This window comes from Pseudovirgaria hyperparasitica, assembly GCF_010093815.1.
Source record: "Pseudovirgaria hyperparasitica strain CBS 121739 unplaced genomic scaffold EJ05scaffold_12, whole genome shotgun sequence".
NCBI classification, from domain to species: domain Eukaryota; kingdom Fungi; phylum Ascomycota; class Dothideomycetes; order Acrospermales; family Acrospermaceae; genus Pseudovirgaria; species Pseudovirgaria hyperparasitica.
In genome coordinates this window covers 576,157-603,294 of record NW_022985560.1, presented here as the reverse complement: position 1 = coordinate 603,294, position 27,138 = coordinate 576,157, and the positions used below count along the sequence as shown (strand labels likewise).

At 52.1% G+C, this 27,138-nt stretch overlaps 9 protein-coding genes across 9 annotated transcripts; 4 read left to right on the top strand and 5 right to left on the bottom strand.

The window, feature by feature from the left end:
• The first annotated feature begins 809 nt into the window (after positions 1 to 809).
• On the top strand, positions 810 to 2,126 carry EJ05DRAFT_478031 (DUF410-domain-containing protein). The gene is made up of 3 exons (XM_033744363.1): positions 810 to 885; positions 976 to 1,346; positions 1,419 to 2,126. The coding sequence occupies exons 1-3, from the start codon at positions 845 to 847 to the stop codon at positions 1,982 to 1,984; spliced, it is 978 nt and encodes a 325-aa protein (XP_033598429.1). The 5' UTR covers positions 810 to 844; the 3' UTR covers positions 1,985 to 2,126.
• Positions 1,942 to 2,884, top strand: EJ05DRAFT_478029 (uncharacterized protein). The gene is made up of 3 exons (XM_033744362.1): positions 1,942 to 2,066; positions 2,125 to 2,226; positions 2,336 to 2,884. The coding sequence occupies exon 3, from the start codon at positions 2,346 to 2,348 to the stop codon at positions 2,847 to 2,849; it is 504 nt and encodes a 167-aa protein (XP_033598428.1). The 5' UTR covers positions 1,942 to 2,066; positions 2,125 to 2,226; positions 2,336 to 2,345; the 3' UTR covers positions 2,850 to 2,884.
• A 378-nt stretch (positions 2,885 to 3,262) lies between these two features.
• EJ05DRAFT_539813 (Phosphoribosylformimino-5-aminoimidazole carboxamide ribotide isomerase) lies at positions 3,263 to 4,315 on the top strand (the record flags this gene model as incomplete). Its single annotated transcript, XM_033749550.1, has 3 exons — positions 3,263 to 3,565; positions 3,717 to 3,903; positions 3,966 to 4,315. 3 exons carry the CDS (start codon positions 3,263 to 3,265, stop codon positions 4,313 to 4,315), a joined length of 840 nt encoding a protein of 279 aa, XP_033598427.1.
• Positions 4,316 to 5,043: 728 nt separating this feature from the next.
• On the bottom strand, positions 5,044 to 7,474 carry EJ05DRAFT_487796 (STE-domain-containing protein; the record flags this gene model as incomplete). Its single annotated transcript, XM_033745641.1, has 5 exons — positions 5,044 to 5,275; positions 5,376 to 5,459; positions 5,534 to 7,117; positions 7,179 to 7,278; positions 7,339 to 7,474. 5 exons carry the CDS (start codon positions 7,472 to 7,474, stop codon positions 5,044 to 5,046), a joined length of 2,136 nt encoding a protein of 711 aa, XP_033598426.1.
• Positions 7,475 to 17,002: 9,528 nt separating this feature from the next.
• Positions 17,003 to 18,816, bottom strand: EJ05DRAFT_539809 (rai1 protein; the record flags this gene model as incomplete). Its single annotated transcript, XM_033749549.1, has 9 exons — positions 18,660 to 18,816; positions 18,350 to 18,598; positions 18,262 to 18,293; positions 18,181 to 18,208; positions 18,117 to 18,124; positions 17,943 to 18,049; positions 17,707 to 17,877; positions 17,282 to 17,632; positions 17,003 to 17,172 (listed from the first exon to the last, which is right to left on the bottom strand). Exons 1-9 carry the CDS (start codon positions 18,726 to 18,728, stop codon positions 17,003 to 17,005), a joined length of 1,185 nt encoding a protein of 394 aa, XP_033598425.1. The 5' UTR covers positions 18,729 to 18,816.
• Positions 18,817 to 19,121: 305 nt separating this feature from the next.
• On the top strand, positions 19,122 to 21,180 carry EJ05DRAFT_502447 (uncharacterized protein; the record flags this gene model as incomplete). Its single annotated transcript, XM_033747259.1, has 3 exons — positions 19,122 to 19,450; positions 19,503 to 20,374; positions 20,429 to 21,180. The coding sequence occupies 3 exons, from the start codon at positions 19,122 to 19,124 to the stop codon at positions 21,178 to 21,180; spliced, it is 1,953 nt and encodes a 650-aa protein (XP_033598424.1).
• Positions 21,181 to 21,462: 282 nt separating this feature from the next.
• EJ05DRAFT_532629 (aromatic compound dioxygenase) lies at positions 21,463 to 22,754 on the bottom strand (the record flags this gene model as incomplete). Its single annotated transcript, XM_033749082.1, has 3 exons — positions 21,463 to 21,905; positions 21,967 to 22,257; positions 22,364 to 22,754. 3 exons carry the CDS (start codon positions 22,752 to 22,754, stop codon positions 21,463 to 21,465), a joined length of 1,125 nt encoding a protein of 374 aa, XP_033598423.1.
• Positions 22,755 to 24,122: 1,368 nt separating this feature from the next.
• EJ05DRAFT_502445 (PIG-P-domain-containing protein) lies at positions 24,123 to 25,340 on the bottom strand (the record flags this gene model as incomplete). Its single annotated transcript, XM_033747258.1, has 1 exon — positions 24,123 to 25,340. The coding sequence occupies one exon, from the start codon at positions 25,338 to 25,340 to the stop codon at positions 24,123 to 24,125; it is 1,218 nt and encodes a 405-aa protein (XP_033598422.1).
• Positions 25,341 to 25,678: 338 nt separating this feature from the next.
• Positions 25,679 to 26,589, bottom strand: EJ05DRAFT_502444 (uncharacterized protein; the record flags this gene model as incomplete). The annotated part of the gene is made up of 2 exons (XM_033747257.1): positions 25,679 to 26,194; positions 26,254 to 26,589. The coding sequence occupies 2 exons, from the start codon at positions 26,587 to 26,589 to the stop codon at positions 25,679 to 25,681; spliced, it is 852 nt and encodes a 283-aa protein (XP_033598421.1).
• Between the last annotated feature and the right edge of the window lie 549 nt (positions 26,590 to 27,138).

Below are 27,138 nucleotides of genomic sequence, written 5' to 3'. Positions count from 1 at the left end.
CAATCACAACATGTACGCGTCTTACTTTCCTTGCATGCACCAACTCTAGATGCGCACTATCGTTGATGAGTCTTGCAAATATCTCATCTGCCCAGGATGCGCCCGTTCTGAGGCCTTCTCGACCACGATCATGTCTGTTGCAACAGCTCCTATAGGACACACCCGCACAAAGAGGTGGCGGTGAAGATGCGATTTTACGCTTGTTAAAGTTTTTGAAAGACTGAGCCCTTGGAACTATTAGCCCCTTGATGGTATATCTCACCGAGTGGGATAAGACTGTGGAAATTTGACTGACTGAGCCTTCGGCCGCCGACGCCCCTCAGAGCACGCTCAGCATATCGGCAGCGCCATATTAATTTTGGGAAGACGCCGTGTCCAAACTTCTGGAAGGCATGTTAGTAATCTGTTACGTGGTCGTAGTTCTCTAGCTCAATGTTCCCTGATATCTATTATCAAGTGCACGATGGCTCGTCTTCCGATTCTTGGTCAACTTTCTGTCATATGAACGAATTCGCTTTATGTCACATATCAGACATTCTCACTATCCATGTAGCATTAGACCATTAATGTAGCAACCTCGAAATGACCTAAATATACAGCATCGGCTCACACAAATACCATGTCGATTGCAATCTCTCGAGCAGCCTCGCGCGCACATAGCATCACGCTAGTCGTAGATATCATACCGAAGCCCAAAACCTGGCACGCTTAAACATGGCAGCATCCGCATTCCATCATCGCCGCTCAAAGCTCTAGCAGAACAGTCGATCAACACCAAAAATATCAACCGTCCACAACAACCCAACCCTCACCCATACCAACTCCCCCTCGCCCACCTGCAGCCATGTCGAAGATCGAAAAGACAATAGCACGCCAACAAGCGAAGTACACATCCCTCCCTCTCCTCCCCTCCCCTCCCCAAACTCAAAGTAAATCAAGACCCTCTCTACTAACACGCCCCCTCCCCAACGCCAGAATCGAAGAAGGCCAATTCTACGAAGCCCACCAACAGCTCCGCGTAATCGCCTCACGCTACATCAAACAGTCGCAGCCCGACCCCGCCATCTCGATCCTCTACTCGGGCGCACAGCTACTGCTCAAGGCAGGCCAGGGCGGGTCCGGCGGCGACCTGGCGCTGTTCCTGCTGGAGGTGTACAACAAGAGCGAGATTGGCGTGAATGCGGAGAGCAAAGGCCGGCTGATCACGCTGATGCGCGGGTTTCCGGCGGGGGAGCCGACGCGGAAGCGGTTCATCAATGAGGCGGTGGGGTGGAGTGCGCGGTTCGGGGAGAGCGAGATGGGGGATGCGGAGATGCATCATGTGGCGGGCATGTTGTTTGCGGCTGGTAAGATATTTGGGCTTGGGGGAAGGCATGTGCAGCGAGGAGATAGATCTGAGGCTAATTATGGCATGGCAGACGACGAGACGTATGATGCGGAGCGACACTTTCTGCTTGGCACGCGCGATTCGCCTGTCGCGCTGAGCACGCTCGAGTATGAATGGTATACGGAAGATGAGCCGTCCACGGCGCCGCTGTACGTTTCACGGGCTGTGCTTCCGTACCTTCTCACGGGCAACTACATGGGAGCGAAACAGTCATTCTTCCTATTTACGCGCAAGCTCGAAGAGAAGAACCCAGGTCTTCCATCCAAGAAGGTTGACAACCAAGATGTCGACGTCAACATATACCCAAGCATGCCACTGCTCAATTTCCTCGGCTTGCTGTTGTTGGCCGTCGAGCGCGGCGCCCAAGCACCATTCTTGAAGCTACGAAAACAATACGAGGCTCAGATCCGAGATGTCGGCACGTGGGGCGATGCGCTGGATCAGATTGGCGAGAGGTACTTTGGAGTGAGGATACCCAAGGCATACAACCCGCTCGGTGACATGATGAACATGTTCATGGGCGGCGGTGGTGGAGGTGGCGCGCCGCAGCAAAAGAGGAGAGTCCAGGCTGCTGCTCCGGCGCCGGGTGTGGATTGAGATGTTGTGTGTGTGTACAGTGTCGCATGTCTTTTTCTCTGCATGCGCGCCATAAGTAGCAAGGGAGTCTCCGGCGTCTCGTCTGTACGATGTAATAGTGACCATAGCGTATGCATCCGGAATAGACATCTTTTTCTCACCTCTTCACGGCGAGCCCACATCCTCAGACTCAAACATCCACCTATCTCTGTCCAGACTCGCCAACTTGGCCTGCAAGCTCGCAGCCAGCGAAGCCTTCAACTCTGCAAAAAAAAAAAATTTCCCACAAGTCAGCCAGCTTCCTTCACTTGCCCCAACTCCAAAATATCACAGGAGGGGGGGGATGGGGGGAACAAGAAAGAAAAACATTACCCAATTCCCCATGAATCTCCCCGCTCAACTCCCCGCCACGGCCCAGAATCTCAATCAGTCGCATCTCGTCCTCGGCCAGCTCGTCGTCCCCGTCCTCCTTGGCCCCCGGCATCGGCGGCATCATCAGCCCCAGCGTATCCACGATATAACTCCCGCTCTCGTCGCGCGCCACAATATCCCCATACTCCTCTTCTTCCTCCTCCTCTTCTTCCTGGGTGCCGCCATCAGCTCTACCACCAAACACATCCCCGGCACTCGCGCTCGCACCCACACCAGTACTCATCACCGACCCCCCACGACTCCTTCCCCGCACCTTCTCCTCATTCCACGCGCCACGCCCGGACATCTTCCGCGACGCAACCCGTGCCGGCGCAGCAGGTGCCAGAGGCGGCGAATCCGGCGCGTGGAGCGCAAGCGTGGCGGTGCTGGCCGACGAGCTGGACGCGGCGGTTCCGGGCCGTCTGGAGAGCGCGGGCTGGAAGAGGTTGCGGCGGATGCTGGGGTGGGTTGTTGAGGTTGTGGTGTCGTGCTGTTGGGCGCGGGCGGAGGGGGCGCGGGAGGGGGCGGCGGGGGGTGCGCGGTTGGACATGTTTGGGGGAGGGTTTGGTTTGGTGTGAGAGGGTAGGAGGGAGGGTGTTGGCGGTGTAGAGATGGTGGGTAGGAATAGTGAGGGTGTGGTGGTGGGTTTGTGAGGAGGGTTGGTGTTGTTGTTGTTGTTGTGGTGGTGGAGGTTGTGGAGGTGGAGAGAAGGGAGACGATCGGAGGGCGGGTGTGTCGTGGTCGCGTTAGTGTATATATATTTCCAGTTTAGGCTTGGTCACCAAGTCCAAGCGATGACGACAGATCAATTGAATCCTCTACATTAAACCACACACACAACCCCTCAACTCCCCATCCCACAAACAACACCACCACCACGACCCAAAAATGACACGCTTCCGCCCCTGCATCGACCTCCACGCCGGCAGCGTCAAGCAAATCGTCGGCGGCACCCTCTCCCCCAGCACCCCGTCCACCCTCCGCACAAACCACATCTCCCCGCACCCAGCCCGCCACTTCGCCCAGCTCTACAAAGCCCACGACCTCCGCGGCGCACACATCATCATGCTCGGCCCCGGCAACGAAGCCGCCGCGCGGGAAGCCCTCGATACATGGCCCGGCGGCCTGCAAGTCGGCGGCGGGATCAACGACGGGAATGCTGCATCGTGGATTGCGTGGGGCGCCGAGAAGGTAGGTTGAATCATACACATACACATACACACAAAGGAAACCCCCAGAAACACACACACACCCACACACGAACCCCAAACCGAAAAACAACACAAACACGCACAACAAAAGAGCTAATCCCCACGCCCCGCGCGTCCCGCGCTCAAACCAGGTAATCCTAACCTCACACCTCTTCCCCAACGGCACCTTCTCGCAAGCCCGCCTCGACAGCGTGCTCCGCGCGCTCGACAACGACACGCACAAGCTCGTCATCGACCTGAGCTGCCGCCGACGCGGCTCAACCTGGTTCGTCGCGACGGATAAGTGGCAGACTGTCACGGACATGGAACTTAATCAAGGTATTAATAAATATACAATAAACACATCCCATCCAACCATATCTAAACCCCCCCAAAAACAGAAACAATATCCCACCTCCAACCGCACTGCTCCGAATTCCTCATCCACGCCGCGGACAACGAAGGCCTGCAGTCGGGCATCGACAGCGCTCTTGTCCAGAAGCTCGCCCGCTGGTGCGATATACCCGTCACGTATGCCGGCGGTGGGCGCAGTATCGCGGATCTGGAGCTTGTCAGGACGCTGAGCGGCGGCAAGGTGGACTTGACGATTGGGAGTGCGCTGGATGTGTTTGGTGGGGCCGGGGTGCGGTTTGAGGAGTGTGTGAGGTGGAATGCTAGGGAGGATGGGGGGGAGGGTGAGGATAGGGGGGAGGATAGGGGGGAGGATGGTGAGGGTGAGAAGGAGGGATGAGGGGCATAAGTAGGGGTGCGTGGTGTGTAAAAAGTGTATATGTGGATATGATGAAGAGACAAGGTCGGCCATGGATCAAGTCGAACTGAAAATGGAACCAAGGAAACGATAGATAGATATACATACATACCTCACGACACCATACGGAGCACCCCACACACACACACACACACACACACACACACACACACACACACACACACACACACACACACACACACACAGAGCAAGCAAGTATAGCAAGTATAATATACACACCGCCGCCAAATCGGCGCGCGCGTGCGCGTGTGAGCTTTCTTCTATGTACTCGACCAGAAAAAGGTATTTATTTCCTCTCTAGAAACAATCCCAGCAGAATCTCTCGAGACACCACCAATATTTCATAAGCCCAACACCGCGAGGACTTCCCACTCGAGGATGAACACCACAAAAATTTTGCAAAAAAAAAAGAAAACAAAATATGCAAGACACTTTAACAAGAGGTACTCAAGAACAAAAAGAAGATAGCCACCGGGCAGGCCAAGTATAAAAATAAACAAAAAGTTCGAACGGGTAATAAGAAAAAAAGATGCGTCGTTGCGTCGTGTCGTTCCCGGGGGCATACATATATGACCGTGACAAAAGTTGCCAAAATAAAATGCTGGTCGCGATGCGGTTGTATGTGGACTAAACGAGTCTAATGGGCAAAATGGACAAAGGCAATGGAAAGTGCTTTTCTGATGTAGCGTCTAGTAGTTGTGCGCAGCGATGAGTTGGTGTGGCGCGTGCATTCCGTTACCCATGGGGCCAGGAATATCCGAAATAGCCGCCGGCATGGACAGATGGTGGAGATAGTCGTTTGAAGGTTCTGGCGACTCTTCTTCCTCGAGAGAGCCGAGACCCTCTTCTTCGCCCTCGAGATCCTCTTCGTCAAAGGGAAGTGGGTCGCCTTCTTGGCGTGGCTCATGGGTGCGGCGATGTCTAAGGCTGACGTTAGCATGCGAACGAACTGTATGGACTTGACTTTGGCGGCGGCAGTAAGGCAAGGCAAGGCAAGGCAAGGGCAAGGCAAATGACTTACTGTGCGAGATTGTCAGAGCGCGAAAAGGCCTTGTTGCAGAGAGAGCAAACGTATGGTCGTTCTTGGGTGTGGGTCCTCACGTGCCTAAGCGCTTCGTGTCAGCGGCTACAGTTCCAATGCTAATGTATGTCTGTCTTCTGACGACGACGGGCGCTTACCTCTTGAGGTGCTCCAATCGCCTGAACAATCGACCACAGGTGGGAATTGGGCATGAATGCGACTTCTGGGGATACGGTCCAAGCTCCATCATGGTGGCACTGCGCGCGCGTCGGTAGATTCCCCCCGGAGCGGGATTGCGAGCCATGTTGTGTTGCATCGGCTCGTAGTCGCTGTGTGTCGTCGTCGTCATGTTGCCAAAGTCTTCGTGGGCGAGCATGGCCGGTTGCTGCACAGGACTGCCTTCAATGGTTGCCAGAGGAGTTCCATGTCGGGAGGCCTGAACGTCAACTTTGTGCGAGTTGACGTGGTTGTTGTGGTAGTCGGCGGCATTCGGGATCTGGGCCACTGCAGCGCTCTGTGGCGAGTTTTGTGCAGACTCGTCAGTCTCCGGGACAGGAGCGACAGAAGCAGACATTGATCTACGCAATTCACTGGGTCGGTGGACTGTGTGTGACTGTGCGCCACCACCACCACCGGTCGCAGTGACGGCAGCGGCGGCAACGGCGCTGGCGGAAATGGAGGATCTGCGCCGCCTCTGCTTGTAGGTGGGTGAGCCTTCAATAACGTTGTAGACATTGCCTGAAGGGAAGGGTCTGGACATGCTGGGGAATTGGGGCCCAGACAGGTTTGAGGGGGGAAGTTGCATTAACGGATTGAAGCTGTGCGAGACACCCATGTCCGGGATGGCCGTGTAGAGACCAGTCTCTTCATTGGCAATGTAGGCAGGCTCAGTGCCCATGCCCATGTGCTGCTGGGGAGGGGTGATTGGCTCAAAGGAGAGACCACGATTGCTATAGTCATCGTAGTGTGAGGACACAAAGGAGGGGGCAGGGGAGTATTCCATGTATGCAGGCATTGAGCTATGGCGCTGGTGGACCTGAGAGATGGGGATACCATTGCGGTCAAACTGACCAGCACTTGGGGTGTATTCGCGCTCCCGACTCTTGATGATGGTGTGCGCAGGGTTGGCCATGCTGGAGGCGGGCATGGCCATGTGGTGGTGATTGAAGGCAGCCATGTGGTTCAACGAGTCGTCAGCAGAGACGGCTGGGGGCAGGCTCTGTGGCATCATCTGAGGCGGGGGCATGGAGTCGATGGCGCGCATGACTGGAGAGGTCGAGTGCGAATAGTTCTGAACACTGCTGGTATTGTTGTTGCTGTTGAAGGAGGAGGAGTTTGTCTGTTGTGCCTTTGTCAATTGCTCAAACAGCGACTGCGACGAGTCAAACTCAAAGGACAGGGCCGGCTCGCTGACGGCCATGGTGGTGGCCTCCTGCCCCATCTTCTCCCGCTTCAAATCACGCTCAAGCGCGTCTAGGAACAGCCTGTCATGGGGCACACTATACCAGTAAAAGACCTTCTGCTTCTTCTGGGTACGAATGCAGTTGTTCTTGTACAGGAAATCAAGGAACGCGCTCTTTGGCTCCTCCAGCGACGCATCCGTGCCCGACTTGAGATTGCGCAGATCCGAAAAGATACCTTCCTCGAACTTCTTGGAGTTCTTCACAGGACGACCAAAAGCCTGGAAGCGAAAGGAAAGACAGCGGACAATATCGGTGCCGGAGATGTGGAAGAGGTTGTTCCTATCGATTGTGTGTGAGGGAGTGGGGACTGGAGGAGGAGAAGTCGAGATGATGGACATACCACAGCACACACGAGACATATTCGCCCGTGGGTAGCAGAAACCTGCGAATGTATTGATCGGGTTGCCAGTCGACAGGCGCAGATATGAGAAAGTATTTTACTGGTGCGGCGCATTAACGAACGAGTCTTTCAATTGCAGTTTCGGTGGACGAGTACTTACAATTATCGACCTGCTGGAGCGCTACAATCGAGTCTGGCGGCAGGCTTTGTTGCGCGTCCTGATCTAATAGAAAGGTTTCAGGAGCAACGGAGCGCTGCTGGGGCGGAGCCATCTGAGCATGAGAGCTGGAGTACATGCTTGCAGCAGCAGCAGCAGCAGCAGCAGCAGCAGGACACGAACGAGGCGTGGACCTTCAGGGCGAGCGTGTTGAAAACAAAAGAAGGATATATATGAGACGCGCAGCGATTGTAGAATTGAGGGGGATTTGGTGTTTTGATTGAGATGAAATAGAAACAGGACCTGCCGGGGGGGGAGTGGATTTGGATGGAAGAGGGAAAGCAAAAGGCGCGCGACACAGACGGGCGGTGCAGAGGATGGAAAATGGATTGATTGCGAAGAGAGCGAAACAACAGCGAGGGCCTGCCTCGAAGCAAAAAAGAGTCAAGACGTCTCGCGTTGGAGGTGAACGAAGCAGTGAAAGGGATGTGGAGGAAGAGGAGGAGGTGGTGGTGTAGTTGTGGTGGTGGTGATGGTGGTGGAGAATGGACGAGGAGGAGGAGAAGGTGTGGAAGTAAGAAGAGTGGGAAGATGGTTTGAGAAATGGAGTGGGCGGGTTTGAAGAAAGATGAAACTCGAGTGTGAGGAGGGGGGAGGCGGGCAGCTTTAGGTGTGTGAGCAATTGGTGAAACAGGGATGGCCAAGGGCAAAAGCGAGCAGAAGAGAGAGCAGAAGAGCAGAGGAGCAGAAGATGCGGCTGCTAACTGGACTTGACTTAGACTTGCTTGCTTACTTACTTTTGGGGAGGGGGGAGGGGGGTAAGAAGAAAGCTGGGCGGGCTGGCTGATGGGGAGAGGACGGAGGACAGAAAGAGGGGACGGGAGAGACGACTGGGGGAGTTTGTTGTTGTAGTTGTAGTTGTGGGTGCTGGTGCTGGTGCTGGTGCTGGTGCTGGGGTGTTGCCTGCTGCTTAGGGGGGGGGGGACTTGACTGACAGCTGGGGGGCTTGCTGGGGGGGTTTGTGGTGGTGGAGGAGTGGTAGTGGTGGTTGACTGGTGACTGACTGGTGGTGGTGGTAGTGGTCGTGATGCTGCACAGGCGGCTGCACTTGGGCGAGGGGCAGCAGCTATTTGGGGTAGCCAGACTACTATTACTCTTCAGAGTCTTCGTCTTCACTGCTGTTGTTGTTGTAATTACTTACCGTTGACCGTATATGGCTTGTCTGTCTCGGTCTTGCTTGTCCGTTGGGTTGGGCGGGCTGGCTGGAGGCGCCGGGATGATGATTGCAGCTAATGATTTCTATTTCTATTTCTAGCTATGAATGTACGTACTGTAATATGTACTATGTACAGTACCTAGTCTTTCTAGCCTCCCCGTCCGTCCGCCCGCCTCTGTCATGTTGTCGTCGACATGGTCTATTAGTCCATTAGCCCGCGCGCCCTGCCCTGCCCTGTCCCAACTAATCACTGCATCCACTCTTTTTTCCACTCTTCCACACCTCCACTCTTCCACACCTCCACTCTTCCACACCTCCACTCTTCTCCACCACACACACGCACCACACACACACACTGTCCACTCCATCGTCGCCAATGACTGATGCGCCAATGCGTCGCCTATTTGGCTCTCTGGCCACTCCGCGCTGGCTGCTCTCAACCTCTCTGCTGCTGGTCTGCACTCTCCCTCTCCTCCACTCACAGTCGCCCTGCTGCACAACTCCTATGTCCATGCCTATGTCCATGCCTATGTCCATGCCTATGTCCATGCCCATCCATGCCATCCTCTCAGAGCCGCGCCAAGCCCCTTTCCTCCCTCCTTCACCGATGCGATGCGCGCGCGCGCTCGTCCTCCTCGCTCCCATGACATGACTTGACAACCCTCCACCAGTTCGGTGCGCAAGTCTCAGAACGGTCTAGCCGACCACTGACAAAGACCACAAGAACAACAACAGAATGGTCAAGACTTGGGAAAAGCCGTGCAGTGCAAGAACTCGTGTGTCACCGCCCAAAGACCTTGTTGTAGAACCCACTTCTCTCATTTACCTACCCACCCCGTCCACTCACGCCCATGCCTGACCGATCAAGCTTCAAGCCGTCCGAACGAGGTCAAGATAATTAGAGAGCGAGAGAGAGAGAGCCCGTTTTATGCTTTCAGCCCAATTATTTCTTGCTGACGCCTTCTTTCCAAAGTCGCCGGGTGACAAAACTATACCATGCCCGTTATATCCTATCCTGCTCTCACACTCCCGAGTTCCCATCTACTTTACCATCCTTCTCGTCGCCCAGACCGGACCACCCACTCCTCAATCCGTTACCCACGCCATCACGCCTGCCCTTTTTGCCCCGAGCCTTGTTCTGAATCGTGATCCGTCCTCACTCTCTCGAATAAGGTATTATAGAACCGTTTTCGCCGACAAACGACGGCAATTGACACACACACACACTCTCGATCGATACACATGACTTGTCAACAAACCGTTTTCCTGCCCTTGTCGTCCGGTGAGTCCGGGTTCTCTGTTTTAAAATGAACTACCACTTCTGGCGTGGTACATTGCGAACGCTATTATTACCCCCAAAAGTCATGCTGCTGCTGCTGCTGGATGTTGCGGCCTAACTAACTGTGCTACCACGACTGGTTTAGAGCAGTTTGTCAACTTTTGTCTTCAGACTAGGCTTGATGATTATTCTGAACTTGACTGTTCGCTGGCTCTCACATACTGTCACCTGTTCCATTGCATGTCATCACCATCCATAGATCCATAGACCAAGAGCTCAACTCTCAAAGTGTGGTGCTAATTAGGTACACTGTAGCTCTCTCTCTCTCTCTCGCTCGCTCGCTCCCTTCGTTTCCCGAGAAGAAAATCCGAGAGTTGTACATAGTAATAAATTGGTCTGTGCAAAAGGATTTTGGGGGAGGGGGAGGGGGGCCCATTTCTCATTTCCTTGCCCTACCTACCTAATTAGCCATTCCATCCATCTATCCATCTATATCGGATATCCAAAGTCTTGGCAGATGGGATCCTGCGCAATCTCATAATTCATTCATTGCTATTCACCTCTCGCCTTTCTGTGACATTCAGAACTATTACTGCTAATACTACTACGGTACTACCACCGTTGATGACATTTCGTCAATAAAACGCAAAGTGCAGCTTGCCTGGCTGGATGGATGGCTGGATGGCCCGTGCCGTCATTGGGTCCCTGGCTTGGGCAGTTCTCAGCGAGACTTCTGTTCGCTCCCAGGGCTGGCTAATTAGCTCCACCAACCAACCAGCGCAATCAGCAATGGCGCTGGTTTTTCCTTTCTGTCGGAGTGAGTGCACGCTCGTCTGATTAATTAGCAACGGAGACGTTTTATTCTGTGTATATTTGTAGAATGCTTTTTGGTTATGCATGCTAGAGTAGGACGAGTCTGAGATTGATAGCTTTCTCACGCCCACGTTGGACTGCCTGTCTGTCTGTCTAATTATCTGTTTGTCTGTCTGCAGGAACAAGCACATTCAACGGCCTTGCTTCGTTCTCTTTTTCTTATGGAAAACGTTGACATGCTGCCGACCGTTGGGGCTTGGAATAGCTTGCCTGTCTGCAGGAGGGCTTGAGAATGCTTGCTGCTTGTTGCTTGCTGCTTGGTGCTTGCTTGGTGCCTGAGGCGACAGCAGCTGAGTAGGAGGTTTGAGCCCACCATATTAACCAACCTCCACCTCTTCCACCACCACCATCATCACACGATCCGTTCCATCGCGACTATGTTTCAGAATGCTTTTTCTTTTTTCTTTCCGTTGTTGGCTGCATCCATCCATCCATCCATCCATGCACGTAGCGTGGCCGGCCGGGGGGCGCGTGGGAATCGCCTCTCGTCGAATCGAGTAGCGGGCGCCTAATTAGTCAATTATGAAATGGACGCGCCTGCACTAATTATATGTTAATTATGGATCGGCCAGCACCACCACCGGTCCAACTGCCATGCACTGCACCCATACGAGCCGAGATCTATGGTGCTGGAGGTAATGTAATTAGTAGTGGTGGTATGGATACATACATCATCTGCTAGAGCGCGCGCTCACTGGAAACCTTGCGAGATGGGTGTCCATCCTGCTGTCGATGAGAGTAGTTGGCAGTAAGCAGCATGCCTGGCGAGGGCGGTTAGATGAGCGGTCAGATGGCTGTACTGTGAGAGCTGGGGATGGCCAATTGCTAGGGCAGTGTATCGTGGACATGATACCTAGAGTCCAGCACGCGAAGCATATCGAGGACATGATACCTAGAGTCCAGCACGCGAAGCATATCGTGGACATGATACCTAGAGTCCAGCAGCACGCGATGTACATCATCCACTTTCATCTCCACCACGCGCCGACGGGAGCCCACCGCGGTCGAAGCCGATGGCCACTAATTACTGTATGTATTGCTGAAGCCTGGCGAGCGCTCTGGACGCATGCGCATGCCTTCGAGAACTCAGAAAAGTCTATTCTTTAGGCCTCCACCAAGCGTCTGACCCGACCGATCTTCAGTCTAGTATAGCTTCGTCGTCTTGTCGTCCTCGCGACTTGTAGAAGCGTTGGACAAGGCGACTGTTTTGCACTTCTAGCCTATCTAGCGCGTCGATCGTCGTACTATGGGGTTGCCGTTGCTTGCCGTAATACGCTTCTTCTTCTACGGCGATGGCGCGTCGTTGCGTCTGCGCAGATCGCACACCACCCACACCCGTCGGACAAATATTCGTCCTATTCTCGTCGGGAGTCTAGGCTACAGGGCAGACTAATTATCTACAGTTATGACACTCCCGCAAGGACATCACAAACTAGACACAGATAGCAGTAGCCCTAATCACTAATACGTCTTCAACAAGTCGTCTCTGCATGGTCAAACCTGGACGCACCGGTGGCGATCACTGTCGGGAGACATGCCTCGTTGAGTTGAGGGCCGATATGCAGCAGTGCATGCGGCAGTACATGCCGGCAATGGATGTGAATGATCACATAATTACAGTACGTGCTCGCTATCCATCGTTGCAGCAAGCACTGCAGCTATCCCGCCCACACAACCCCGCAGTCTGAAGCGGAGTACTGTAAGTCCAGAGAACGGAGGAGCAGAAGATATCGCATCCTCCTCCGAACCAGCTGTCAGGATGAAGGCGAGCGACTACAGCCAGCAAACCCTGTGTCTACGCGAAGAGAAAGGCAAAGTGTTCAAGATTGTAGACAATAATCGTCCAATTGCCAGACTGAGCAAGCCGCTCTGTACAATGACGATGTCCAGCCACCAGCGTGTAGGTAATTAGGTAGCTATTCGGACCCTGTCAGACGAACGACTTCGAATAGGCTTGCCGGTGCATGTCTATCCCCACAAAGCGCGGGCCCGTCAGACCAAGGCTTTAAGGGCAGATCTCGAATCGCCCTTCGGTCGCGATAGAAAGCCGCCGCCACGGTCTTCAGACTGGATCAACAAACCTCATGGACTCCGCGGATAGGATTTGCACTAGAAAGTATTAGAAGAGTCTGATACAGGTACGACATCTTCCAGGAAAGCCGCTAGTGTTTCGAAATCTGCACCTCCTCGGCCATCGGCCTTCGCTTGGTTGGCCTCAGGTTTCACGACCAGCCCTTCCAGCTTCTCCCCCCCGACCAACATCGGCGACACGCACCAGACATGCTTCCAATTGGCCACAAGCTGCCTTCTCTGGTCTAGCGACAACTTTGTTCCGCCGCCGTCGAGCTAAACAGGAACGGCACACAAGACGTGATTGGCCTCTTGTCCGAGGCATGATTAGCCGGAAGTCTGACCTTAAGATAGGATTGAGAGGCGGTCAGACTTACCTCTCGCTAACGAGGACTACAGCTTATCCCAGTTTATCAACGTCGGTTATAGCATATCGATGTTGGGATAGCCCTGCCATCGCAGTCGACGAGTCATGCCCAGGACCGTACTGCTGCAGCGTTGAGCCCATCAAAGACTCCAAGTGAGAAGCGTCACATGCATGGCAAGCATATACTGAACCAAACTACAGAACACGCTCGCATCTTATACGAAGTGCCAGGTAATTACCAGTCGTAATCACTGTCATCCACCCTCAAGACGGTACATGTGCGTGTTGTTCTTCAGTGTTCACTACCAGAACCTTACCCAAACTCTATCATCATACCTCGAGACAAAGTACCCGCAGATCTATCGAGTACGTCTAGTTGGCTAAAGAAACTATACTTGCAGTCGAACAGACTTCGACCACCTTGGATGCTGATGCAACAATACCATTAGCCTTTCACGCCGCTCTCGAGCATCACGGCCACGCACGGGGCTACATACATCTGTGGCTGCAACAGCATGACAGCCTAAGCGAGGGTTATGCTGATGGACTGAGCATCCACCATGCGTGTGTGTGTATACACGACTGTCCAGTGTATTGCCACAGCACGAGGCAGGATGGCAGATTGGCTAACCGCATACACTGTACTTGTACTTCCGATCTGAGCACACACACTTCCACACTGTCCATCTATCAGCACGGCCGCCATGGTATGTAATAATGTATGTCTCCATCGCTGACTCGAGCAGCCGCCCACTCCTTCCTTTCCCGCGTCCTCCTAGTCCCAGGTGAAACATACTCTATTCATCCCCGCCATGGAGAGATAGGAATATCTGGAGCGGTATGTACCTGCATATGCATTCTAGATTCCTCTCTCCCTCCCCCTGTTCTTCCCAGGCACAACTGCACATAAAAAAAGCCTTCTGCAGGCTGTTAGCGTTCTTCTTGCCTGCTCAGGCACGCATGCACGCACGCACGCACCGGGTGGGGTGCCCGGATCCCGTCTCCCGAAGCCGGTAGGCGGCGTCGGCGTCCATGAATGCATGCTGTTTCAGATTTTTCTTGTCTTCTTCGAAAGGCCTCCTTCTCTGGGTCGTGGCGTCTGTGTTGTGGGTGTGTGTGTGTGTGTGTGTGTGTGTGTGTGTGTGGGTATAGCGCTTTCGAAAATTGAAATGCCAGATTTTTCATCGCCTGTTTCGGTACTTGAGACTACGTGATTGCATCTGTCGATGCTGGTTTTAGGGGTTTGTGCTGTGTATACACTTTCTCCCTTACAGCATTATTATTATCATATCTACCCATACCTACCCATAATTACCAATAATTACCCATACCTACAACTAAATCCATCCGTAATTCATCAGAGAAGCCATACTAAACCCCGCCCGTCCGCCCGATTATATATCCACATTATACCCCACGCCCACACCCGCATAAACATACAGTCAGTTACTCCGTGGTAACGTCTAAAGTTTAATATGAAGCGCCGCTTGAAGTCTGTGTGTGTAGTATAGTAGTATATTCTGCAAGCAAAAGTAAAAGTAAAAGTAAAGCAAAGCAAAAGCATAGCAAAGCAAAGACAATAGGAAAGTGAAGTAGAGTAGAGTGAAGTAGAGTAAAGTGGAGTAGAGTAGAGTAGAGTAGAGTAGAGTAGAGTAGAGTAGAGTAAAGCAAAGTAAAGTAAAGTAAAGTAGAGTAAAGTAAAGTAAAGCAAAGTAGAGTAAAGTAAAGCAAAGTAGAGTAAAGTAAAGCAAAGTAGAGTAAAGTAAAGCAAAGTAGAGCAAAGCAAAGTAAAGTAAAGTAAAGTAAAGCAATCCAAAAGTAAAAGCAAATCCACATCCCCTTCCCTCCGCCCTCCCTCCCGGCTGTCGTAACCACTCAGCCAAAATGACTAGTCCTAGTCATCTGACTAGTGTTACCGAACCTTTTGAAGCCTGAAAACCACACGGCAACCGCTCAAAGATCCCGTGATACTATATACTCGACAAGTAATATAAGTAATATTAAGAGAAAATAGCCACTGTCTCATGATGCTTGATACATACGGCGGACTTGATACTGCGAGCTTGATACATACTGCGAGGTTGATACTGCGAGCTTGATACTCCGAACTTGATACTGCGAGCTTGATACTGCGAGCTTGATACTGCGAGCTTGATACTGCGAGCTTAATACTCCGAGCTCAATACTATAAGCTTAAGTTGCGTTAGGTCAGGTAGATGCTTGATGTTTTGTGTGAGTTATGGTATGCCATGTCTTCGAAAAAATCAAAACAGTAATTACAAGCAACAGCTGAAAGATCTACCACCATGGCCTTTTTTTTTTTTTTTTTGGAACGGCTTTTTTTTTTCTTTCTCGGCTGATGAGCTGCTGATTCCTGTGTTGTTACTCACGGGTCCCTGAGGTGGTATGGATCTAAGTATCAGGCAGGGGCTGTTTCTTTGTTTCCTCGTTTTCTCTGGGGACGTAGGAGGAGTTTGTGGAATCAATTACCGGGCCGGGCCGGGAGAGGGGGCAGTGAACGTGTTCGAAATAATACGGATTGAGAAGTTTAAGAGTGTTTGAGAGTCCATCCGTTTGTTTGTATATAGGCCTTTGTAGTCCTGCCACCCTGTTACTCACTTACTTACTTGGTTACTCACTCAACTGCCTAGTTTGACAGCCATCTATCTGGCCATTCAGCGGGCTAGCTAGTCGTGTGCATAGTAGCATTCATTAACCACTTGGCTTAAGTCCCCTGCCTGTCCCTGTCCCTCGCTAAGCTTGAAAAGAACATAGAACGAGAATAAAACAGGGGATGAATAGATAATTAATAGAAGAACTAGAATAACCCAGTCGCTTCAAACGTTATATCATGTATCTCATGGCCTTTCTTATATCGTTCCTACGTTCCATATTACATACACTACCCTAGACTCGAATAACAACTCAGACCCCGAATAGCGAGACGCGGCAGCTATGATGACTTGACACCCAACCCATCACAGCAAAATACAATCCTACCAACAGGACAGCCGGGTGCTGGGGGCATCATAGTCTGGTAATTCGCGCCTTTATAGGTATCGTGTTAGAAAAGGGGGTTTAGAGTTCAGAGGGGTTTGAGTCGTTGTGTTCTTGATATCTTATGTAATACTTGGTTCTGTAGCTATCGGACTTAGTAGTACGTTACTCTATTCTCTTCGACTAATTATAATTCCTACTATGAATTTTCACGCGTGGTTCTATAGGTATATTTTATAATATATAGCTACGCTAAGTCTAGAATGTATACCCTATATAGCGTTTAATAGTAATTCAGTCTATATACTAAGCGGTTTTCTATCGTGTTAGGCATTATATAACTTGTTGATTCTCTACTGGCTATCAAGTCTGCTATGACCTTCTTCCTTCCTGTTCGTCTCGGCGTGTCCTCGCTACGAATCTTTAGGCGTGGTTCTGTGGGTATATTTATAGAATCCTACGCGGTCCCGTCGTGGTGTGCTTAGTCTGTGTGGGTACAATAGTAGTTTACTATACATGCTATGAGGTTTCTATGGTGTTAGACATGGGATAGATGAGTACATTCTCTACTAGCTATTATATCTACTATTTTAATTCCCCCTTCCTATTCGTCTCGTCGTGTCCTCGCTGCCATATCTCACGATGGCCATGTTCCCTCATTCACAATTCATGGCTAGCCTGACCGTGGTGTCCTTACTCTGCACCATTCTCAATACTAGGGCACTGCACATGCTACGAGGTTTCTATCATGTTGGGTATCAGATAACTTGTTCATTCTCTACTGGCTATCAAGTCTGCTCCCAAATTCACCCCCTCCGCGCCCCTGCCATCCCCAATACCTGCCATCCGCCGCACGCAGTTGGCATCAACCAGACGTCTCGTTGCCGCCCTCCTCCCGCCACTGCACAAACTCTGCGGAGAGGATGTGCGAGTAGTCGCCGAGTGCGCTCGGGAGTTTGACGACTTCGATTGTCGGCGAGCCCTTTGTGCGGCGGATGCGGTATTTTTCTGGCGTAGTCACCGTCTCTTTGAGGTCTGTTTGTGTTAGTAGGCTTTCATTATGTAACGTGTTCAGAGAAGTAATAGGGAACGGAGCGAGGAGGGAGAGGAGATGGATAGGAGATATGAAGAGGAAGAAACATACACGCCAAGAACCCAGCCGCAAAGTTCACACACGTATTGCCGTCCCAAGACGCGTGCTGCCGCTTGACCATCCCGGGCAAGCTGTGTGTCTGCAGCTCCTCGAGGCTGCGCAGGATGCCGTGCCTGTCACGGAAGCCAACGATGATGCGCGGCACGCCGAGCAGGAAGGATTGGATCCAGAACTTGAGCAGCTTACGCTCGAATGTGAGCATTTCTCCGGTCGTTGCCGGCCAAATTGCGGTTTTGAGCTCGACCCAATTTATGGGTTCGTCGGTGGAGGGGTCGTCTTGGAGGCTGAAGGTGGAGGTGGAGGTTGGGTCGGGAGAGGGTTTGGAGGGCTTGGAGTCCCATACTGTGTGTGTGAGTGAGAGATTCTCTAGATGATCCAAGGGAAAGAGGGCGTGGGATCGCAAGGGGGCGACTTACGGGCGTCTACTTCGCCGCCGATGACCATAGAGGAGGTGCCGATGGCAGTGCGGACGACGGAGCAGTATTGGGCCTTGTTGCTGACGGGCAGCGAGGGCCGCGACTCAATGTATTCGCGCGATACGTTGTCCCAGATGTCCGGGATTAGGGCGAGGGTTTCGAATTTGTAGCCCGGGAAAGGTCAATCAAGAGGTAAAAGGAAAGATAGCGAGAGCAGGATGTGGTGGGAATCTTACCCCAGTACTGCATCAGCTCTTGTGATGCCGAATGTTGACGGCGTGACTTTTGGGTCAACTGTTTGGCACGCTGGTCGAGGTGCCACTGGTAGTCTTCTTCGATAAAGCTGTTTTGTGATTGCGGATTAGAACGCGAGCTGTACCATACTGTACAAGACTTAGAGCGGTACGTACATCGTTCCCTTGATGGCGGAATGGTTAGCCAAATTCCTAATAGTGTGCGCTGCAATCTACTCACTTGGTAACACGTTGCGTACATCTCGAACCTGATATGCGTAAGCCTTGCTCCCTCCCAAATGACCTATTCCGCTTGACATACTCGCTGAACATGTCAAACGGCGCAGCCATGATCTGCGCTTCAATTAGCCTCGCTGCTCTGCCCCTTCTTGAACGTGTCGCATGCGGACCTTGGTCATCATGCCCCTCCACGTCACGAAGTCTGCCTCGCACTTCTTGCCCTCCTTCTTCTCCAATGCCATGATCGTCTTCAGCAAGCTGTCAATATGCTCATCGCCCTTCTGGTCCTCCCTCAAGTTGTTAAACGTCTCGAAGCCCGCGTTGAGGTCCGCAGGAAGCGCGGGTGGGTAGTAATAGTTGATCGAGGAGTCATCGAGGCGGAACTTGTGTTCGCTGTCATATGAGAAGCATGCAATTTCCTAGATACACCATTAGCTATTATGTCCCCCCAAAAGCTTCCCGCTCACAGCAGATACCCACCCGTGGTCTCTTGATCGCAGCACTAGAGCCTGCGAAGCGCGCAATTGGAATAACATCGAATGTAGACATGTTGACAGAATCGTGTTCACATGGTGTGAGTTTTGTAGAGGCAATGATTGCGCGTTGTTCTACGAGAGTCCAAAATCTACTTGTCGCGAATTGTTGTTGCGCGTTGTATTTTGTGGAGCTTGCGCTAGTGCCAATTCCTGCCGCCAAGACGCTAGTGGTATCGATAAGATAGACATGTGGGCAGCGATCTTTTCCAGAACTTCGGCTGTAGCTGACACTGACGTACCTTTTGATACTCAAGCCCATTACGCTTCGCTATGTTGGATCAGATAGTTCTAACTACGCGGAGTCAATAAAAGACGCAACGTACAATGTCCCAGGAATCTTTCGCGTTATATATGCACATTTATTCAATAAGACAGCATTAATTGCTTCAATTGGATACAAGCAAGCATGTCACGTCCCTTGCAGACGTCCGACATTATCTTCCCATCACAGTCCACGAATTTCTCCGAAATTCTGTCGTCGTTGAAGCGCTCTACGCTATCTATTTCAAATCGTCTGAAATCAATCACAGAAGATGCAACATTTGTATGCTCTGTGGCAGATGCAGTGCGGCTGCCACTCATTGCGAATGAGCGTTGCGGGAGCTGGTACATACCACCCGAGCGCAAGACGGCGAGTGCATACTTCAAAAGTACCGACGGACACATGAACGAATGGGCCTTCAGCCTGAGGAGACTCAACACGCAAGTGCTGGACGTTATCGGTCAGTTCGACGGGTACGCAGGACATGCGATCCAAGGCGAAGATGTCTCTGCTGAAACGTATTAGCTGCATAATAGTCGACTCGACTAGAAGAGGGAAGCGAATGCCAGATGCCCTGTCCAAGACGGTTCCAATTTGGTGCTGCGTGCTGAATCGAGTTCTCTTCCCAGAGCTCGAGGAGTCACATACACTATTTACAGCAACGATGTCGGTGTCTGCTTCTGAACACGCCCAGATTGAAGCCAGAATCCCTCGCTTCGTGCGCCAGCTTCAAGAGCTGGGTATCAATTTGTCAACTCTCCGAGCATCTTTGCACAAGCCCCTTAGACCAGTGTTCGTGACACGAGAAGGCGATATATTACAAGTGCCTGTATTTGAAGAGTTTCACCGGGTAGTGCTGTGTACAACGTCGAGGACAGTTCTTGGCGGTGAAATGTTTGAAGGGAGTTATGTGCAAGGGGCAGGAGACGATGCTGAAGGCTGGTCTCGGGGCTTGACAGCGCCGCTGTTCTGGAGACACAAGGCACGACTACTGAACTCCACAGATGAGGATATGCCTGAGTTGATCTCACAGCTGCTAGTGAACGGCGAATGCCCCAACGAAGCTGGTCTAGTTCTCGTGAAGCCCACAACATGGCTCTACGTAGGTGCTGAACAAATACTAGACAACGAGAACGCTACTTTCGATAGCGACGCTGTGATACACTGCGGAGGGACCGTGCATCGCAGCTCAAGCCTGCGATTGAAGTCTAGATACTTGCATATGCAGTGTTCCACTGGAAAGCTTGGAAGTAGAGATCTGCGCAAGGAGTTGAACAAGTTACAGCCCTTCATGTCGAACCTCAGCACCGGACGCCTGTTTGTCTGCTGTCAGACTGGCAAAGATCTATCTTTAGGCACCGCATTAGCTATCATATGTCTCTACGCTAATGCCAATGGTAAGTCCATGTCCCTATGCGCAGATGCTTCGCAGAGTGACTCAAGTATACCAGGGAGCATGACATCAACTCCAAAGTCTCCACATTCGATGGACAAGCCATTTATAAGACAACGCCTTGCGTGGGTGACGACCTCCATGCCAACCTTGAATCCCTCTCGAGCAACGCTACAGTCTGTCAACTCATATCTCATGAGCTCCATGTCCTCGTCCCCTACACTTGACTCTCCAAACCTCGCCCCAACCGGAGCATCTTCGCATCCAACATCGACGCTACTCATCTTTCGATCCCTAGTCGGCACATGGCAGCTCGAACGCACACTTTCCAGCAAACTCACAACCCATCCATCAGGCACCGTCGAAGGCAGCGCGACATTTAACACCCACAATGAATCCGTCAGAGACATCAAAGAAGGTGAAGAAGTCATGTACGAAGAAAGTGGGTCATTCAAAACCAATAACGGCCTGGAATTCAGCGTGAGACGACGATACCTCTACCGATACGATCCCAAGTCGGACGAGATTAGTGTTCTTTTCGTGAAAGAGGACGGCAAGACAGACGATGGCTTGTTCGTGCAGCTGCAGATCCTCGATGGGGAAAATGATGGTATCACCAGGAAGGCAAGATCGAAAGAAACACATGTGTGTGCTGCAGACTTGTATGATGCTGCTTACGAGTTTCACACCCAGAAACCAAGCGGAGGAGAAGGCCTGGGCGGCATGGCTGAGTTCCATGTTCGATATGACGTCCGGGGACCGCAGAAAGACTACACGAGCGCGACAATATATACGCGATTACCTGGCTAGGTGGGAAGCTGTGTCATTTCTTCATCCTGTAAGAGGGATTCGGCGAATACTTCGTTAGTGTGCAGTCTGGTCAGGCTCTGTCCGCATCGGAGAACCGCTGGCGGAAAGTCAAGAAGTATTACGTTTGACAAATCGTGAAAACAGTAGACTACGGCCCAACGATGTATTCATCCACAAATTCCTCAGCAAACACAAGTCACCTAGAAACAGTACACATGCCTCGCACCTGTTCCCAATCCCTTCCAGCGACCTACACCAATCCTCGTTCCTGACTACTCATCCTCAAGCAGCCGTAGGAACCGCAGTCGGCGGCCCAGGGAAAGGTGGCCTCGACCCAGTCGGCGGTCCTCCCGGACCCCCAGGACCCCCAGGACCACCGCCGACGGTATTCGGAACGCCTCCGTTCTCACCATAATGCGCCGCTTCCCTGACCGTCCTGACCGCCGCTGGATCCAAGCCAAACGTGATCCAAGCAAACACCCCGTCAGTAATGGCGTCTCCAAGCAGCACATAGTTGACAATCGGATCGTTCTGGCCGACCGCGCCAGACGCCAGGATGCCGTCGTTCGCGTTGGTCGTGATGGGCTGCGTATTGGTATTGTACGGCGCTGCCATCCCGACGACGTCGTTGAGGCTCTGGTCAAAGTAGATCTGTCCAACGTGCGACGCCGTGCCACCTGTGATTGTCGAGTTGGGCAGGATCGTGGCATTGATATGCGCTAGAACTACACACAATATGTATTAGCCACGCTTCCTCGACCTTCGCAATCACCACCCGGCACTTACTATGTGCATGAACCGCCCGTCCGGCATAATGCCCGGGATACACGGTATCAAACTCCGTCACGCCATCCTCGCCACTCATCTGTATCCCGCGCAACGCCGTATTATTGATATTCGTCGGATCCGCAGTCGGCACACCGCTGTACACGCCGAGCGCGCTGCAGTGCCAGATCTCGAGCGCGACACCACCCAGTGGATCACACGTCGTCGTGTCAATGATCTGCAGATCCACCGTCAGGGGCACGCCCGCTTCGTCCTCGGTGATGTCCTTGCGCACGAACTCGCCGCCGACGTCTGCGTATTTTTGCATGGTTAGCTCATCACACCATGTAGCCAGCGAACCCCCCCAAAATGGCAAAGACGGGGAAAGAAAGAAGAAAAGAGAAGGGAAGAAACACACAATACGGCCCCTCCGTAACCTCCGGGCTCAACAAACAACTCGCATTCCCACCAAACAACAGCTCATGCGGGCTATTCGTGTCAACCGTCAGATTCGAATGATGGTTCTTGGCCAGCACATCCGCCAGATCACGACGTTCCTGTTGCGACTTGAGGCCTCGCTTGCGCAGCAGACGGTCGACGGTCGCACGGCGGCGCGCGATAGTCTCGGCTTCGCGCGCCTTGAGCTGCGACGTGCAGTGGTCGAGCGATGTGTACTCGGCATTGGCGAAGTAGGCGGCGCGTTGGGCGATTTCGTCGTGGATGTCGTGGCCTGGGTGCGCGGCGGCGGGGTCGAGGTTGGAGATGAGGGTGAGGGCTGTGAGGGCGAGGGCGAGGGTGAGGCGGAGCATGGCTGGTCTTCTGTTGCTGCTGATACTGCTGCTGTTGCTACTGTTACTGCTGTGAAGGGAGGAATTTGGATGCTTGGAATGGAGAGACTTTTAAGTAGGCATTCCATGGGATTTATATTCTTTTACACTCGCCAGGGAGGTAATCAGTGCTACACGATATCATGCTGAATATATTGACTACGGAGCGCTGTCTGAAGTCAAAAGGACAAGAGAGACGCGTAATTCACTATGTTTGAAAACAAGCATTGATAGGACTTGCTATGATACGTCTTACCCTATGAGGAAGAAGTTCGTGACAAGCACGAAATTGCGACGAGGTGGATAGGTCGACCCCCTAGGCGATCGATAGAAGCGCGTGGCTCTATACCCTTCCATATCACACTCTCCCTCGTACTCAAGCATAGGAGAAGTGCGAAAGCAAGCATCAACTCCCAGTTAATCGCCTCCCCCTTCCACCGCTCAAGCCTACCCAGTCACAGCAGCGGCGAAGCTTAAACAAGAAGCCAAACGTGGTCGACGGGGTTGGCCCAAGAAGAGGCTCCTTGCAACGTGCTTCGGAGTTGCACAGTCTGGAAGTGGTGAGAATGAGGTGCGAGCACTGCGAAGATGCCTTGTCAGCCAAGTCCGACTCTTCATCAACGACTTGGCACGCTCATATAATCAGAATGTCCCATTGGCCGTCCGACGACTCGCGCTATCGGCTCACTCGACGGATGCAGCAGCTTCGAGACAGAGGAAGGTTACTCAGAGCTCCCACCACGAGCCTGCGCAATATGGTATATTCGCATGTCTATGCTGTGCGAGGTGCGGAATGTTCTGCGAGACTTGGCAGTTTCCGCTTGCGCCAATGACCGCGAGGATGTTGTAAACCGGCTGGTGAATTCCTGTGATAATGGAAGTTTATCGTAAGGATGGCTCGTGCTAGCCTCGAGGTCGCCAGGATTGTTAGACAGCGATCGACATGGGAATGTTTCAATGTACCCAGTCTTGCAGCAAACCCTCCCCATGCACTGGTAATCCGCTCATCTAGTTGTTAACGACTAGCAGGCCTTAAAGTACTGCGATACGTGACAAGTACATCACCATGCTCAATCGTCATCTTGAGGGTTTGTTTGTCTCATAGAAGACTTGATTTGCGTAAAAGCTTGTTGGGCACGTCAATTCGAGGGCACATGTATATTACGCGAGCCTGCGCATGTGACCAAGGACCTCTGACATGGACCCATCATTCCATGTGTTTTTCTCGTGACGCCGAGAGCGAGTCATGGCGTTCAAATTGCAAAGCTGTAGAGTCGCAAGGTACGTCTGATATATGTTCATTATCGCGTGGCCCCGGGGGTGTATTTGGAAGGTCAACCACATGTAGCTTCATCCATTCTCAGTCATTCGCGTAGGTGTGTGATTCAAAGCATCATTCGCAATGTCGTCGTTGTCGCTACTGCGGTAGTCACCATAGAGAACCTCGCAGACACCCCCAAAAGGCACATCGAGCACACCATCAGTACCAATGCTCCACAGAGTACGCCAATCTACGTCATATCCAGCAATGAATGTCGTTTGTACACCGAAATTGCTCATAGTGCGGAGGTCGCCTCCTCGCCTGCCTACAGTAGGTGATACTGGGCTTGACGCTGCATTTGCCGAACCCTTTCTAGACCCAGCTGGTACGACACCATTCTTGACAATCTTTCTTGATCTTGTATCAATGCACGCAACGGCTCCCGCTTCGTCAACCAGGTTCTCGCAGCTCGATAATGGCAGCGTGAGATATTGGGTGTTGTAACTTGCAAGCGCGATGTAGATGTACACGATCAGGACGACGAGCCATGAAGGTACCGCCAGCGCCCACCACCTGTTTGGATAATAATGTATGCCCAATTGATGTAGAAACGGTGAAGGCAAGTATGACCAAAGCAAGTACATTATGAATGCTGCAGACGAGGCGAGGTACAACGCGAACCCATAGTATTCGTAGGTTGGCACCTTGGGTGAGGCTCGGGGGACAGAGGGCGGCGCAAGGCGAGCAGAGGTATTAATATCGGCCGTGGTCGTGGTAGTAGAGACGGGTGTCGCTGCGCCCGAAGGAGCCGTGTCTCCAAGTTCCACATCAGACGACTCGGGTGTCGTAGGTCTTGAGGCTTGTGCGGAAAACGATGGCCTGAACAGCGAGGTCAAGGTCGGAGATTCTGGGAGTGGAGCAGGCGGTCGATTATAGAATGGAGGAAATAGCATGCTAGAATTTGTCTGCGGTGGCAGGCTAGAAAATGATCGCGATGCGTGCGTGTAGAGCGGTCGCTGTCGCGGTGCTGTGGTATCAGCATCCTCAGCGTCGGACGAAAAGTCCTCATCTTGATCGAGAGCAATCCCACTCGGCGACTGCTGTAAGTCTTCGTCTGCGATATCGTCTTCGCGTGACGCGGACTCTAAGGATGAGATGATTTCTGGAGATTCAGCCAACGCGCCGGTATCAGAGTCTGTGGTCGTAACATGTTTCGATCGGCGTAGCGACGCGAGAGTCGGGAGGTTCGGCGTTGACTTTGACTGGAATCCTGCGGGCACCTGCAATCCTCTGCTTTGCGGTGGCATTGCCGCGCTGTTGAAACAGGCGTGAGTGTGTGGTGTTGCGGCGTGTTCAACCAAGGCCAAAGGATGTCGCTTTAGCTTAAGCCTGAAGCCTCCGGTGCACGGACTAGCCTCAAATATACCCTTTCGGGAATGGATTGAATTGATTCCATCCATGTTGCGCACAAAAACTTTCGTATAGCAGGTTGCGCAATTGTATACCGATATCAAGAGCTGATAGGTGTGCTCTACTCATAGTCACGAGTACGTGGCTGCTACATACAGACCAAGCAGGCGCACCTTGATGATTCACTTCTGCCCTGGGTATTTCTTATATAGCATATAATGTCCCATCCTCGAAATTACCTCCGCTTCCCTTTGCCCTTACCTCTCGATCCAACAATATCCCTAATATCACCCTTACTTAAACTCAGCGTCCCTCCCTTGAACCTCCCCACCGCCGGTCCACCTACCCCCCTGTCCCTCTTCTTCGCCGCATCCCTCCCTTTCTTTATTTGCGGCCTCTCCAGCACAATCCCATTCTCCTTCGCTTCCTTGCGCCTTGTATCCTCTCTATTCTTGGCTTTCGCCACAATCCCTTTGCGGTGGGACGCGGGCATCTTCTCCTGTTTAAACACCGATACCTTGGATCCGAGTCCTTGAATGCGAAGATCGATTGCTTTGTGACGATTCTTGCCGGTGGGATTCAGGCTGGTGGAGCTGGTGCGGTCGAGAAGGTGCGATTCGCGGAGGAGTTGTTGGAGTTCGCGGTCCTTTTTGAGATTTACGGCTTCGCCTTCGTCGTCGGAGTCGGAGGGTGGCTTTTTGGATTTCGTGGTGGGTGGGATCTTGGTGATGGATATGGGGGGTTTTGAAGACTATTGTTTTTTTAGATCATGAGCTGAAGTAGATGTGTGCTGCTTCGCAAGCTGCTTACCATGAACTTCCGCTGTTCGGATCTGATTGTGCCCTCTGTTCTGTGTCTTGAAACCGTGGCGACCTCTACTACCTCGACATTTTCCTCCTCCTCATCCTCTGACGAGAAGCCACTGAATTCGGATTGCTCCTCTCCTTCGGCTTCGCGCAGTATCTGTACATGGGCGTTGAGAGGACTCGCAGGTTTCACTTCTTCCAGAGGCTGAAACTTTGCCTCGAATGCTCTCTTAAACGCTGCGCGCATGGCTTCATTGTCGCTTTCTGCTTCTTCTGCCTGCTGTGGTCGCTCGGCAGTAATCTCTACTCTTCTCTTTCTCTTTCCAAGTACAGCAACCATATCTGTAACGTTAATGTATGTAGGACTTTTCGTCGATTGCGGCGATTTAAGCTTGCTGGAAAGCATTCGCAAGACTCAAAAATTTAGGTTACGGGGCGGAGGTCTTCGCCAAGAACAGACTAATGGATCGCTAAAGGGTGAGCCTCTAGTGGGGACATTGGTATAAAATAAACACGTCTGGCAAGGAAGCTTAGCAGAAAGCTCTATAATATAGTGCACTAGAATGGAGCAATCTTTCTATTAATATAGGCCATTCTATCAGGCTCGAGAGAAAGAGAGAGTGAAATCCTCACACGTGAATGGAACACGTCATAGTTAATGATGCAAAAGGTCTTCGAAAGTTGATCTATTCAAGGTGCATAGTACGCTCTAGCAACAAAACATGCATTTCTTGTTCTGAAGAAAACTTTCGCCACTTTGAGTGGCAGCAGATGATGGCATCAGATGGAAAGCAAGCCGGAGCCGCAATATTGGGTATCATACACAAAAGACAAGGCAGTAAAGCAATTCGAGTGACGTTCGGCACCCTCGGTCGCTGATGACGAAGGG